This window comes from Anser anser, assembly GCF_964211835.1.
Source record: "Anser anser genome assembly, chromosome: 6".
Classification (NCBI taxonomy): domain Eukaryota; kingdom Metazoa; phylum Chordata; class Aves; order Anseriformes; family Anatidae; genus Anser; species Anser anser.
The window spans coordinates 23027895-23043926 of NC_139726.1; the positions used below are offsets into that span (position 1 = coordinate 23027895).

Genomic DNA, 16032 nt, shown 5'->3' on the forward strand with positions numbered 1-16032 from the left:
ACTGCAAGCCTGTCTGTGTCTAAGCTTAGGACTTAAAGTGGCACTACAATATTTATACAGTGTTGGGCGAACATGGGTAGAAAGGAGCCAGATTAGGCGTCCTTGCCCTACATGCCTCAAAACTGGAGCTTTAGGTCCAGCACGGGGGCAAGTGGTTTAAGTGGTTTGGTCCGCTAGCACTGAAAGGTTATCGATGTTCAGTGCAAAAGCTGCTCCTCAGTCACTTAGCCAACTCTCACCAGCAACGTTTGTTAGACCTGTATCTGCACAGAACCTGGGAATCTAGCTCACTTTTATAACCAGACTGTAAGTTGTCTAATGTAGGCACTGGTCTCTACAATGTGATTCTCCCAGCTCACCCTTCCTTGTCACTTACCCCTCCGCGAAGGAAGTGCTAAGAGGATCTAGACGCACTGTTCTGATCCAATGGACTTTTATCTCCATTTTACTTCTGCTCTCCATCTCTGTAACAAACACAAAGCAGAAAGATTTTAGAGAGTCAGGACTACCTGGAATATTTATTGAGTGCTACACAACACTGCTTTTACTGACTGATATAATAACTGTTCGAGCCCTCTGCTAGTCAACAGACAAAGAATGACAAAATATGCTACAATAAGCAGAAAATTCATTATCCAAAAATGAGCAGAAAGAAGCAAATACTCACTACTGTGATTTCCTTCTGTTCCTTCTCTTAAAATTTTAATGACACATTCCAAATGTTTAAAACATTTACAAAAAACATGGGAGGCTATAATCTGCATACTTTTCTTTTAGGGCTCTTTAACACATCTTCTAAGAAGTCCCAGAGATGTTAGCTAAGCCATTATATGTAATGAATCTTGGCATAAAAGAACAGCACAGCAGCAGCTACACATGAAGCGGCGTATACAATAAATTACCTCAAATGCAAACCAAATTCCCCTTGTTTATCATGTATATAAAGCACCAGTGCTCAAGATTCCCTCCAGAAGTGCCGGACTGTGTGTAATATTACTCATAGCATAACAAGGTCTAGTTCTGTCATTGCAATTGCATCTTTCCTCAGATGATGAAGTGCAGACATGTAGAGATAGGAAGGCTGTCCAAAGAAATAAAAATATCAACAGGTTTAACAGAAAGTCTGGGGCAATGGAGTGAAGAGGTAAATGCTCTTGGAAGTATTTCTTTAAGTCACCAAGCCTGGCTGAATCTCTTTGCTGGTGCAGCACAGCATAGCCCTACTGACATTAATGCTGAGAATATGTGCTGATTATGAATAACTCGAGGTGAGAATATAGCAGAGAGCATGCAAAACCCACCATTCTGCTTGGAAATCTATGAACATCACAGGAAGTGCTGCTTTGTACCAGTATTCATCTGCCTGTACGACCTTCAAGAGGGGCTCCATATCTGCACGTCTGGGACACTGGTACACCTGACTGTGAAAACAGCCCCTTCCAGCACAGCCCTATCTGCTTCAGCTAGGCAGAAATCATCCCACTGCAAATCTGAGGTAGGATCAAAATCTCTAGGATGCATGTCATGGGCATGCAGAAGCAGAGAGGCTGCTGGACTTCTGCCTTCAGTCCCACAGGTATGTATTTTTAGGCAGGCAATGCTGCCAGGTTTCTCCACCAGAAGTTTAGCTATGGTTTGTAAATATATTTATGTACAAATACAACAGAAACCTCATCCTCAATGCATTGCATTTGCACATCAAGTATTATTGATTCATGAATAGCTTTTTTGTAGTTTTGATTTTATTTCAGCAATCCAGATCTCTTTTTTTTTTTAAACAATATGACTGAAAATCATAGGTTAGGTGATCTTCCCTGTGCTTAAGTAAAAGGTTATGCAGGCACAGTCAAAATCCCGTCTTCTTCCCAATGTAATGTTGAGGTAGAACTCGTCCAGCTCAAGGAAGAGAGCTCCAGGAATGAGGTGAAACCAATGTAATTTGAGAAACGTATGGCTCTGCAACTATAAATTTTGCTGCTCTTAGGTGCTCAGGGTTTTACGTTTTGGGTGCACATTACACTTTTGATGACTGAAGAGTCATCCAGAGACACTGGATGTGAAACCTGCTACAGGAGCAGGTGTCTCCTCTGGAGGTCAGATGGATAGCACAAGGAAAGTCAAAGCATTTCTCTATCAGCTTGTGTAAGAGACAAAATGGTAATTAACTGAAAGGTTTTCGAGGTTTGAAATGTTGGAAGCAATTCCTATAGAGCAAGACATTAGACAGAAAAAAGTTGCTGAAAGGTACAGGGTATCTATTGCAGCTTTCTGAAACATATCACATCCACAAACAGAGCCATAAGCGGTGCATTTGCTTATAGGAAAAACAGTGAGTCATTAATGACTGTATGTCCAGCTTCTAGTATCTGACATCTGTTTACACACACACGTAGATGACAACCGTTTATGATTTAATTAGTCAAATTTGAGCATCTATGACATCCTTTCAGTTACTATATTTATACTTTTTTGAAAATAATTCTTTAGTACAGTCATTGCCAAATATTAAAGCTAATCCCATAGAGTAAAAATGTGTGAATCAAAAGCAGCAAAAACACAGAAATCTTAAACAAAAAATTTCAAATATTTCCATGAGACCCATGTCACTTGGGTATTTGTTACCCCTTACAGCTGAAAGATTCTGTGAGAATGTATGTATCAACCGTGTTAGTTTTCTGCAGCAAGATTTGTACGTAACAGCAAGTTTCTGGATCTTGTTAGCTCAGGGCAAAAAGTCATGCTTTGGAGCAGTTGCCCCAGCAGGAGGATAAAAGATGATGGTTGGTAATTACATCAGTTTTGCACTGTTGAGCAGATGTTCTTGCAGATAGATTTTGGCTGGCATTTACAGAACATCACTAGTGAATCTCATGATAGCATTGGAGGAATGCTGCTACAAGTGAGTGGAGCTGCATGCTTTTAATATATAGTTTACAAACAGAAGAAATAAATGAAAAGAAGAAACAATAGGAAAGTGTACCAGGAGCTGACTATTTCAAAAACTTTTTTTTGTTTTGTTTTGAATTTAAAAAAAAAAAAAGTTTGATTTAATCTTGATTAATCTGAACATGGGCCAAGGAGATTTACTTAAACCTTAGCTTAATAATGAAATTAAGCAATATGTGGTACCCATTTTCAATGTCCAGAGAGGACATAGTAGCCTGTATAGGGCCATAATTAGAAAAATGGAAGGAGATTTAGGGTTGGAAAGGCATTGAAGTAATACAAACTAAGAACGTTCCTTACCTGCATATGACTGGCAGCAGTTTGAAATAAATAGGGCAGTAATCAGAAATACAAGGTAAAAATTGCTAGTAACACAACCCAGATCAAAAAAGTATAATTGTGGCTCAAGGTCTCAGTCTGAACCCTTTGCTCAGCTACCAGATAGGTTTCTGGATAGGATCTTTTTTAGGTGTTAAGCTCAACATAAAAGGCAGAAAATATGCCACGGTCTGGGAAATTCTATGTATTTCTACCAAAATGAGCTCTTCAAGACTGAACACGTTTTTAAATCAGCCATTCCAATCTATTACTTTCTACAAATTTTTGTATGTTGAAAGATGAAAATATATCACAACTGCAGCCAGACTCCTGATCTGACCATGCTTTGGGCTGTCAGCATGTCTGTTAATGGAAGGATTTATTGACAAGAAGTGTTTTAAAAACAGGGCATTTACAATTAGATTAGAATCCATTCCCCTTCATTTTACCTATCCACAGGAATGCTGACTTTCAAAATCCTCTCCTTTTGCTGGCTGGCCAATGCTAATAAAAGCTACAAACCTGTCCCTATTGACAGGTGCCAGTTTGCAGAATCAGACCCATGCTCCCCACTCACCCCTTTCTTGAACAAGGAATCGGGCTCTGCACGAAGTGTCAGGCAAAGTTGCCTGCACAGTGCCAAGGATGTCTGAAGTAATAAAAGAGACTAGGTTGCTACCATATGCTTTGCTTTTAGATCTTGGTTCCAAGAGGGAAATTCAGTCAAATAGCCAAATTATAATAAATTGTACAGATTTCTTAAGACATTTAGGGCTAGCATATGCTTTGACTCCACCTAAGGGTGGTGGTTGTTATACTCACACCAGGACTCAATTTTGCTAGGATATTTCAAAGTGAAGCTGCTGGTGTTCCTGTCATGACAAAGAGCTGAATAAGAGGAAGTGTGGAGCAAGGTTGTTAGGAACAGACAGTATCATGAACAGGCATGGACAAATCTGCACTTGTTTGCATATAAAAACTTGAATTTTAAAAAGTAGGTTTAAAACTAAAACAAATACTTCTCATTATCTACTCCCCTACTAAGGAGGGGCTTGCCCCAGGGCCCACAAAGAGACTATGTTGGTGCAGATGGCTCCAGAAGAAGAAAGCAAGCAGCCCATTAGCAGCCCTGAGCTGATACCGCCAAATCAGATGGCCATTGCCACCAACTACCTGCATCCTATGCATGGCGCTCCCTTCCCTCTGACTCTCTGAGGGATGCAGGTATCTCCTGTGGCACTCAGCTGTCTACAGTTTTAGTGTTCATCACATGGCAGCAGGAAGGGTAGGGCGTGCAGTCTTGCTGTGAAATACTTCTCATGGATTTATGAGCACAGCCTTGGAGAAAAGTGCTTTTTAATATCACTACCCACAACGAATACTTGACCAAGCAGCTGGAAGAACCCAGAAAACATTTGCTCTCAAATTTATGCCCTCATAGTAAACACTTTTTTCTATCATGTTGGACTCTTCCACATAGAACATAGTTCAATCATTCTTAACAGCAGAGTATAGTTATCCTTAGCACACATGAGACAAAAAGGAATGTAGCATTGTGATTTCTTTATGGTCTCTCCTATTCCCAGGCAATATAAACTCATTTTATCTTGCTTCTTTTCAACCCTCTTCAAAGCACATTGAGGGAAAAGCTAGAATTGATATTGGTTTGGTTTTCCTATAAACCTACAGCCCAGAAAGGGGGGCAACAGTTTGGGGGTAATACTTTAGATGCCATAATGAAAGGTACCCCCAAAGTAAACTAGAGGGTAGAGAACCAAAAAGAGAAGGACAAAGAAGAGGCTGAAGATAGCTTCCTTTGAAAAGATAAAACGATATCACCTTGGTTACAATGTGATCCACAGAAATATCATGTGTGTTCATGACCTTTTTTGAAGAAACAGTGCTTGATATACCATACCATCGCCTATATTTTTAATAAATCAAATGACAGAAAAACAAATGTCACTTATTAGAACATTGAGGTTTACTGTTCAAGTGATTAACTGAGAATCATTTGTATGATTAAATGCTGGAAAATAATTTGCTTTCACTGTGAACCTATAGCATAGATCTCATTACACAGAAGTGCTGCATATTAGTTGAAGCAAATTAACATTCAAAGTCTTTCTGGAGTGGCTGCTAATCACAGGCTGTTAATTACTGTCATTACATTCAACTGCTGAGGAGACTAACCACGGAATCATTCTCATGATCTTGGTATTTGGAAGTGATCTTCACCAATAAAAACACGTCAGACATACAGAAATTACAAATTGCTGAATTTGCTGACGCAGTTGAAAATTCCGCTGACTATAAGTACCCGGCTAGTGATAGATGCATTCTTGACACAGTTTCAGTGTTTGGACTTAGGAAATAATGAGTATCAATGTCCTAGCAAGGGAATATACAAAGACGAAGGAGCCCTTTGTATCCTTAATTAAGGAAAGTAGTAGCAGAGCTCGTTCACAGATAAGTGACTGTACATAATAATCATGTATTTATGTGAGGGACTGTTATGCTATATTACTATAGTGGCAATTAGATTTTCACAAAGCAGTTTTAATAAAAGACATACTTACATAATAAATAAACAACTAATTTCCATGGCAGATTAATTATACATTTATAGCTTAAAATAGGCACCACTCTAAGTGAAAACTAGAGGCAGATTTTTACAAATGCAAATGTACAACTGCACGTGTACAAGTGAATACGTTCTTTACTGGTAAATCAGGGACACACATGCATGAATTTCAGGAAAAATGCCTCTGTAAAAAGCAGGCTTATTTATGATTTGCATGAAAGAAAGACCCAGCCTTGCTTTGCTTGAGGGACTTAGCAGACCGACCTAGAAACAGTCTCACCAAGAGATAGAAGAGGGCTCTGTTGAAAGTGTCAGGCCCCTGCTCAGAGACCTGTAACCTGAAGATGTGAGACCTTTCCCATGGGGTCTTCTCGAGCATCTTTTGCTAGAGAAGCATCTAGCATCTATTAAAGACCAAGCTAAGAGCCTTACAATATAGAGAACAGGGAGGGGTTAGTCCTATTTCTATTGTTTTGTGTGTGACATTAACATGTTTTCCGTGAGACATAATTTGCCTACAGAATTTAGAACTAATATATTGTTTATACAATTTTTTTTCACATAACCAAATTTTGCTCAAAACATTGTTATTCCATAGCAAAGCTGTAACACAATATTTCTTAACAAAACTATAGTTTAACTCTTTTTCAGTTCATGAGTTATCTGTAAACAAACAACCATCTTCTTGAGTGAACTGCAACATAGAGAAATAGCTCTCGATTAGTTGTGTGTTCACAAAATAATTTGTTGCAGCTGTTCTGTATTCCACTCAATGGCATGCTGTAAAAGCCAACAGGATTTTCTGGACAGAAGAAAGGCTACTGCTGTTTTGAACATGATCTCCTAGAGAAATCACTGAGAGAGTTTTGTGTGCTACAAATGTTTGGGAATTCAAAAACTCAATTGCATTTCAGAGAAATGCAGTCTGGTTTTGGATGTTACCAGCAACCTTCACAGGATGGGGTGCATTGGGAACAAAGGGTTATGAAAATGCATGCCAAGCAGCATATCAGTAAGTCCTTCAAAGTAAATGAATGTTCTGTATTGTCCATGCCCTGCTGATGGACAAACACAGGTTACAATCCAAATTCTGCCCTTGGATGTTCACATTCAGCTCCTGTTGTGCCCTAATTAAATAAACACCATTTATTTTAATTAAAGCAAATGAGATAACTTTGGGTAACACGTTCAGTTTGGCTTGTAGATATGACACTATTTATATTGTCAAAATAAAGTCATTAAAATAAAAAAAAATGGGAGAGAATAAAAGATAGATATAGACACTTATTTTTTTCTCCCCCAAATGCCTTACAAACTGAGGATTAGCTGTGACTCCTTAGTTCATACTGAGGTCAATGAATAGACAGTATATATTAAGTACATGTTGAGAACATGGATTTATTATTTTTTAATGAAATTACACTATATCGAGTGAAGAGCTAAATTCAGATTTCCTAAGGAAGCCTGAGATACCTGTCCTTAGAAAATATGTAAAAATGACAATGTCCATCCATTGTAATAATTATAGAGTTAAACAATATCTTTGAGTTGTCAAACGTTTTTGGGCTTACACCATAGTCACAGCATTGCCTGTATTAAATAATTAAGGCAAATGCTCTGAAAAGTAACTATTTTTTTTTTCCCTTAGGCTCAGTAAGTCACTAGTAAGAGATTAAAAATATTGATTGCATCCTCAGACAAAAATGCAGTAGTTTTAACCAATATTTTTCCATTTCTCAGGCAGTTCTGTCTATCAAGACAACGTCTATTTTTCCTAATATTTAAACTTCTTTTGTACAAATAAAATACAGGATATTTTTCTATCTAGCCCATATAAGGTAGTATTATTAATATTAAAAATAATAGTAATATAAAAAGGCATTTGTCAATAATACTAAACAAATTAGTATTATTTATTCTGTACTTGTACTTCTGATTTCTTTGTCATAAGAGTAACTATATCATTTATCAAGAGAGACAGTACTCAAGAAATTTAATTGTGTTTTCTCTGTTATTAGTGTTTCCCTTCATTTCTTATTTTTGACAGATATAAGATCAAAACACTTTAACTAATGTTTTTTTTTGGGCTCACGTGATTTGAACTATCTACTGAGATTTTTCTGCTACTGCAGAATCTGGCATTCAGGCACATGAGCTGTCCTGGCTGTATTTTTCAGTGCTAGGTGTCTGCAGCTATTCCCTTGTCTCACTCCTTGAGATGTGCATTACCTTCAGTCCCACTCACTGATGTATCTGCTATTTGCTCCTGAGCATCCAACTCGTGTTTCAGGCCAGGCTCTGCACCTGGAGACGTAAGCGAGACATCCTCTTCCTAACTGCCTTTGGCCAAACAATCATCTGTGACCAAAGGAGTGACACTGGGCATCTGCACATAATTGCCATGAGCCAGTCTCATCAAAATGCCCCACTGCTCCTCAGCGTACTCAGACGAGGCGTAAATTGAATCCTAGCCATTTCACACAACTAAAACAGGCTGTAAATTTTGACAGCCTCCAGTGTAGGGCACATGCTCCAGACATGGCCAAGAGGAAGGATTTCCTGGCTTAGAAATCACAGCAATGAAAACACAGCTTTCTCTGGAGGGATTTACACCCTTGAAGGAGGTTGAGACCTGTGACTTTCATTCACCACAGTAGATGAAGCAGAAACATTTTGAACAAAGAAAGGGCTTCAATGTCTCACAAGAAGCACTGGTAGCCACGTGAGAAACCTTTGAAGATTAACAAGAATTTTACCAAGGAGGGAAAATTTCCAAATCTGTGTAGAAACAGTGAAAACACACTCATATCACCACCTGAAATTCATTAGGACAAGAGACCCAATTGTCCAGCATCCTGAACAAGTCAGTCCCTGTGCTCCTAGCTTTCTAAAATTCAGCTGGTACCCAGCTTCTTGTCCTGTGCCATGCAAGGCCTCATCCTTGCTGAAGTTTAGCAGGGGCAATAACCTTTATTTTAAAACTGCTGTGGTGGAGGCATGCTCCATCAGGCCAGCATGTGACAAAACTCAACCTGGTCACCCTAGCACGTGACATTTAGAAGAAAGTAATTTTGCTGTACTTTGATCCACCCTCTATTTGAATGGAAATTTTGTCCAGTTATCTTACTTTTAAATATTATTTTGTATTCTATTATTTTAACATACAAACTCGGGAAATTTCATTTTAAACACCAAATAGTGTATTATTCATATGCCCAGCAGCTTAACTGTAAATTAAAGTGAAAGGTTTCAAGCGTTTGGAAAGCACAGAACATGAAATATATTTGCATGCGTTAAAGGGTTTCTTGATCTTGTTGGAGTCTCCACTGGAGTAGTCTCCTCACAAAGTTCAAGCAATTAAACACTATTTCTCTCTCCATAACAGTAAGTTATATGTCCTTTTGGTTAAATGTGATTTTTGTGTGATGTAGTTATCCAGATTGTTCTCAGTAATAAATCTGCTCCTGCATAATTGATTAAATAACCCTTTGCTAGTTCATGTAGGTAAAATACATTCGTTCTTTTCGTAAGTGTAGATGACCTTGGAGGATGCAAGCCAGGAGGAGGGTAAGAATGTGACAGCTGAACATGCATACAGAAGGGATCTGCCTGGTGTAATCCTTGCACTGCGAGCAAAATCCTGCCTGGAAACCATGGAGATCCTGCCCAAGAAAGGCTTTCAGCAAGGACCCTGAACAGAGTGGTTCGGGGACTACAGAGCAGGTGGTCAGCCACAAACACGCACAAAACGCTTCGGTCAGCTCAGGGCACTTTCTGAACATACAAATCAATGACAATTAAAGTGGATTATGAAAAAGCAATAACAGATAGTTAAGTCTTTATGTGATTTAAACAAGCTAAAGATGCAGGGCCAGATTCTTCATGTATACTCAAGGGTTAGAGACGATAGCTCTAATGAGGCATCTTCTCTTTTTTTTTTTTTTCCTGGAGATCTTTGAATCTGTTCATGATGGAAGATTACTGTAATGACTGGGAGGGGGTTTAGGCTATTGAGACTCCTTTGTTACTGCAGATGCAACTGTCCATGCTGAGACAAGACATATTGTCGTAGCAACTCTTCTGATTTTTTAGGATACTTTAGGTTAGATTTAATGTGCCCTTGTTTAGCCTTTTCTGAAAACCACCTTAGAAGAATCTGAAAGCTACAAGCATTGCCTGAAGGTACAAAGTAGGTTAGGACAGATATCCACTTAAGTCAGTACTTTCTCTCCAACAGCCCTCATTCATTAGGAAAAGAGTATAAGATACATGCAGAATCATTTTTCTTCAGATACATTAACCTACTTTCTAGTAACCAGCTGGTTATGGACTTGCTGTATTGAATATTTTTCTGGATCACTGCATTTAATATCTACCAAATTGCTCAAATATCTGTGAATTTGTCTAATCATTTTTAAAACTCATTTATAATTTTGGCCTCCAGGATATCCTGTGGTGATGAATTCTTCAGGACCTTTGCTATTTGTACTTGACAGTGCTCAGCCAGTCCAAAGAATCTGACCCCCTGACTTGAAGTGAACTTGCTGGAAATCAAACCACAAGAACACAGAACAGGAACAGCCTTAGTGAACCTATCATACTATAGCACTGTATTTAAAGGAGGTAATTTTGCATAAAGAGCTAAAAATAACCAGGCAGTTTGCAAATGGTTTCCAGTGGAAGAATTATATGTACACTTTAAGGAAGTAAGAGAAGTGAGTTTTCACATTTATGAATGGATATGACTGTGCAAAGCCACATATAACAGCAAATAAAGTTAAAGGTTCCCTGCTGCAACACAGCAAAATTAGTGAAGTGCTTTCAGCACAGAAATAATGAACATGCTGAGGGCTCTTGGCCGCGGGGAGAATTCTGGTTCTGGAGGTCTGCACATGCTGCAAACGCCTGAAGAATATCACAGGGAAAATGAATTGCAATTAACCAGCTAGCGATTATTTTAAAGCAAAAATGGTCTGAGCAATTCCATAAAGATATTGAAAGTAAGCTTGAGAGTGACAGGGTAGGCGACAAGCTGAAGAGATTACTACAGGATGTTTAAAAGAGCTTTACAATAAATCAAAATTTCAACTGGATATTTGGACTCAATGTTTTTCTAAACAAACTCTGGAAATTAAAATGGTAGAAATAACCTACAAATCAAATAGATGTAGGGGGGAGGGGTGTTAGTGCTGCCTATTCCAGTCAATAACTACTCCCTCTTATCAGTGGTCAGATTATTTAGCAATGCAAATGGTGACATTAAGGAACCAACACAACCGGAGGGATGCGGAGATGGCTAACAGCGATGTCGTTTTCCACCAGTACATACAATTCCAAACCTGAGAACACATCAGGCCACAAAAGGAAAACTGGATCTGAGGTTTTCCTGTGTGTAGTTCAAGAATTTAATCACTGAGGCAAAAACTTACAAAAGAATCAACATTATATCAAAAGAAAGCGAGCAATGCGTTACGGATTAGGAACCAGATTTACATACGCTGTAGCTCAGTACAGAACTGCCGAAAATCGATGCCAAGAGAACTCAGAAATCAAATGAGAGTACACAGGCTCAAGCACACTGTTTTATTATAGTGTACCTGACTACTCCGAGTGAGTATTTTCTATAAACAAGACTGTATAGAAGCTGGCAATCTACTACAGTACCTCAACAAAAAATATACCATTTATGAAAATGAGAGGAAGACCTTCGTTACTAAGAAAGGAGCACAGGCTCCTAAATCAGCCATGCTTCCGAGTTAAGTAACAGTGGGACTGAACTGCAGCAGCAGCTAGGAATGGTAGGATATTAAAAGGTCAAAGCAGGGGACAAAGGCAAATGTAAGTTTAGAGGACGCAGCAACAGTTTGTCAACATCTCTGTCAACTTCTCAAGATGCAATTCTTCATCTTCATAATGAGAAGCAACCTCAACACATTGCATTTTCTCTGTGGTGGGCTCACTCTTTCTCCCCAAATACTTCAATGACCCTTAGTTTGTCATTGGAAAGCTACCAATCTGTCAGTCACAACCTCTGATGTCTCACCAGTAATTCTTCCTCTCGCTTTCCAAAAGCAATTGCTGCATTCACACCACTTGCAGCAAATCAATCTCTGCTCTGTGAGACTCACCAACTGCTTTAAGTGCCCCCCAGCCCAGCTCCTCCTCCCATGCCACCCCTCTGCTCCCTGGTGACAACATTCAGGGGTCCCTGCCAGTGCCGCTTTGCCCTTGTTTTCTGGGATGGAGCTTAACAAAGCTTTCCAGTTGCTACAATTCTCTCTCCCATCCACTGTGATCCAAATGATACAAAGGAACACCTGAACTACTTCAAAACCCAGGTGAAGAATGACATTTCAAAGTCTATTGGCAGGTATTTGCATGACCGATATCTCACAGACACTCAGAAATCTTCTTCACCACTGTGCAGTATAATAATAGCATCTTTATGTAATTATTGGAAGCAATTCCATACGGTTTTGCTGCCTGCTCACGCTGTCTGAACACGAGCTGGTCTCCTCCTTGCTCCCTTCCATGGTCTGTGGTCACTTCAAACAGGGAGGGGAAACTGGCTCACCACATTTTGTCTTCTGTTTTCCCGTTCTTTTCACTCATCTTTGCAAACCAACTTGCTAGACAAAGCAGCACTCCCCACCACATACACAGGAGCTTAACCCAACAGACAGATGTCGGTGTGTGGTGCAAGATGTGCAGATGTTGGTGTGCGGCTGCCTAATGGGAAGGGAAACCCAGATCACACGCTGGAGGAAGCCTGCCCACAGCCACACAGGTGGCAGTGGCACAGCAAAGCCACAGCTCCAGACAGCCCACAAGTCTTCCCCAGGATGTTAAGCACAGCCCTGGGCTTGTTTCCTTTCAGGTCTCCAACACAAGGACATGAAGGAGGTGACAGCAACAGGAACGTACAAGGGAGCTCTCTAGCTCCTTGCTAATCCTGATGCACATTTAGAGCAAACAACATGCTCACCATGTGTATGCAAACTCTACAAAACATACAACTAGTAACTTCAGTTCAACATAAACAATACAAATACTCTTTCTTAAAAGAGGTCACAGTGCATTCAACAAGATTATTTCTTTGTTTTTTGCATAACTTTTTGCCTCACTCTCCTTTTGCCCCGCTAATTCTGATGAAGGTGTGTGCGTAGCGCATTTCAGGCATCGTCTTACTAAAGAAGAAAATGTTACAAAGGTGTGCTCCCTCCAAAATTAAAGATGTGAGAAAGCCCTGTTCTGCTTTGAGCTATGGGCCCACAGCGCTGAGTGGGTAAATGTTTTCTGGTCAGGGCAGTATTTTTCCCATGGCTGTGTGCTGCTGGAGTGTTTATCTTTGCTCGAGTTGCCTGGCTATTGCAAAGCTACTTGAAATGATTCATGGGTCTGACAGATGTCTGGTACAGCTGGATATGTCCTTGATTATCCCAAAAGTCTGGACAACGCTGTCATTCACCATTGCCCAAATTATCTCTGTATTGACTGCAGAAGCCTCTGTGACAGTACTGTAATGGCTAATTACCCAGGATACCTTTGATACTTACTTTACAATGGTTTAGAAGAGTTTAAAAAAAAAAAAAAAGAAAGAGAGAAAGTATTGGAGTAAAATCATGTCAGTGAAAAGTTATACCTTACATGTTCCAAAACAACATATGCTTTAACCTACATTAGAATATGCTGTATAGGCAAAATAAACCCAAGCTTTCCTTTTAAAAAGGACAGATTTCCAGCAAAACGGGTAAAGAGGAAAATGTAAAGAATCCTGACAATGATAAACCATGGACAATAGAAGGAGCTATTAGCCAGGAGAGAATTGTATGTACAACATTCCTGGAGAAAAAAAAAAAAAAAAAGAAAAAGATGATGAGCAGCCATTTGCCTGCTTTACACATTGCAGGAAAAAGAACATGTTCTGCTTAGCAGATAACAAAGAGCAGCATGGGCATTGATGTTTAATATGTATGTGGCTACCTCATATAACCACCTATAAGTAGGTTTGAAAGCAGAAATCTCCTTTTTCTCACATTATCAATTAGTGTTTTTTGAAAAATACATTTTCTGCAAGGTAGAAATACATTAAGAAAAGTTGTGGAGGAAGATAGGATACAAAAATCTCATTTCAGTGAAGATGAGGTGTTCCCAAGAGAGCAGGCGAGCATAATTAATCCTGTTACGAGGAGCACATTAGTTTGCCACATCCTGCCCAAGACCACCAGAGTGCCACTCTAATCCTAATTGCGAGACTTGCAAAGCTATTCTCTACTGTCCAGGACTTTCCCTGCATGCCAGAAAGCAGCCTTCCCATCCTATCTAACACGTGAGGCCATATTACTGACTGACTGCTATTCAGGCCAGCTCAGATATTTTTCATGGTGTTAAATGAAACGTCAGAAGTTTACAAGAGAAGTGCCGTGTCACCCAGCTCACATGGGGGGGCTGCAGAAAGAGGGACGTGGTGTGCTGGCTGCCTGGCTACGGGTAAGCTGGGCTTGCTCAGCAGGCAGACAAGCTCTTAATGACAAGACCACTGGAAAATTACAGCAAATCTCTCATTTCTAGGGCTGTCTCTCTTTCGTTCTCTCTCCATGACTCAGCCTAGGTCCAGCCTGGACAATCAGGTCACACTTTGCTCCCTGAGTTTCAAATAATTCAGAAATTATCCGAGAACCACAATGGCTGCTGCTCCCATGAAGTCAGTGATGAAAGCCTCACTGAATTTAGCAGAGGAAGGATTTACTAAAACCTGTCAGTTCAGCCCAACGTGCCAGGCACACTGAACAGGAAAGTGCCACCCCAGTGCTTTCTGCAGTGAGGAACAGTTAATTCAGTCCAGATACCAAACTAGGATTTGGTGACCTTCACACATCTGCTTGATATTGCCTTAGTGATATCAGTACAGAAAAAAAGGAATCCCAGTGCATTCAATACTCAGCACATGTTGTCTTCTCCTTGTTTGGCCAAATCTTCAAAGAGCTTACAATTTTTGCAGGTATTTTTTATGTGAAGTCATTCACTAAAACTTATCAATACATGAAAAAATGACATGCAGAATGTTTGCTGTTTAAAATACAAGGCTTATTCATTCATCTTATTTGGGAAAAAAGCCACATGCTGTTTTTTACATTTCATATTATGATGGAATAATTTTTACAATTAAAGTTCTGCTACTATTACTTAAATTTCAAAAATATATATTTTTAGACTCAATTAAAATTTACTTACCTTTCATTCATGCAGAAGTATGTCTATTTGTCAATCTGCTAAAACACCTATAAAATCAAGAAAAAACTAATTCAATACGAGTCCTTGCGGGACTAACCTCATACAATCACGGGAAATTATATTGTGCATGGTTCTGATGCTGCAAAAGGAAAGACACCATATTAAATATATAGCAAAACTGAAACATCTCTTCTGACCCCACTGTTCAAGTTTCTGGAGGCTCAGATGCAGTGGGGAGGAAAATTGAATTTCCAGTTCTTGCAGCATGAACTAAATCCTGACTAAGTCCTGTAAAGGACTACACAGTACGTCCATGGACATGTACCATCTTGGTAAACCAAGAGCTGTCTTCAGCAGCTTCACAAGTGGCCCCAGCTTCTGCCTGCCTAGGGGCAGCTGTGCTGGTAGGTAAGTGGGCTAGAGGCAACCAGCTGTGGAGACACCTTCATCCTCAAGTAACTTAAGACCAAATTTAGCATTGGCAGCCTGGGGATGCACATGTTGTCTATAGCATACTCATTTCTTCCAGCTATTGGTTTGGGTCTAACTTAGTTTTTGTATAGAACCAGTCCATGCGCAAAAAGGCTTTGAAATATCTCATAATTAAGGCAGAGGCCCACAGTGAAGATGATGCAAGAGATTTTTTTCCCCTTTCTACTAGTTTAATTTTAAATTTGCCTCATATCAATATACTGAAGATACTCAGAGGGGATGAGTATATAAACGAAAACTACCAGGGAAATAAATAAAAATTCAAGTTCTCTCTGCTAGAAATACAGACTCTTTCTCAAGCACTTTTTTCAAGTTGAGCAGTCAGAAACAGAATAAATTCTGATATTTGCTCTGATATCAGCTAACTGAACAGAACTGGGTGATACTGAGAACAGAGAAAAAAACAGAAAATGTATAATACCAATGATATTTGTTTACTTATGTTTTGTGGATTTCAG

General features: G+C 39.4%; 1 protein-coding gene across 1 annotated transcript in view; it reads right to left on the reverse strand.

The window, feature by feature from the left end:
- Positions 1-16032, reverse strand: part of LOC310901799 (uncharacterized protein) — a 143060-nt gene that overhangs the window by 12869 nt on the left and 114159 nt on the right. The window contains exons 20-21 of the mRNA XM_083842200.1: positions 15083-15129; positions 377-464 (exon numbers count right to left, since the gene is read on the reverse strand). Coding sequence (XP_083698326.1) covers positions 377-464; positions 15083-15089 — 95 coding nt within the window. The 5' untranslated portion in view covers positions 15090-15129. The remainder of the gene's footprint in view (positions 1-376; positions 465-15082; positions 15130-16032) is intronic.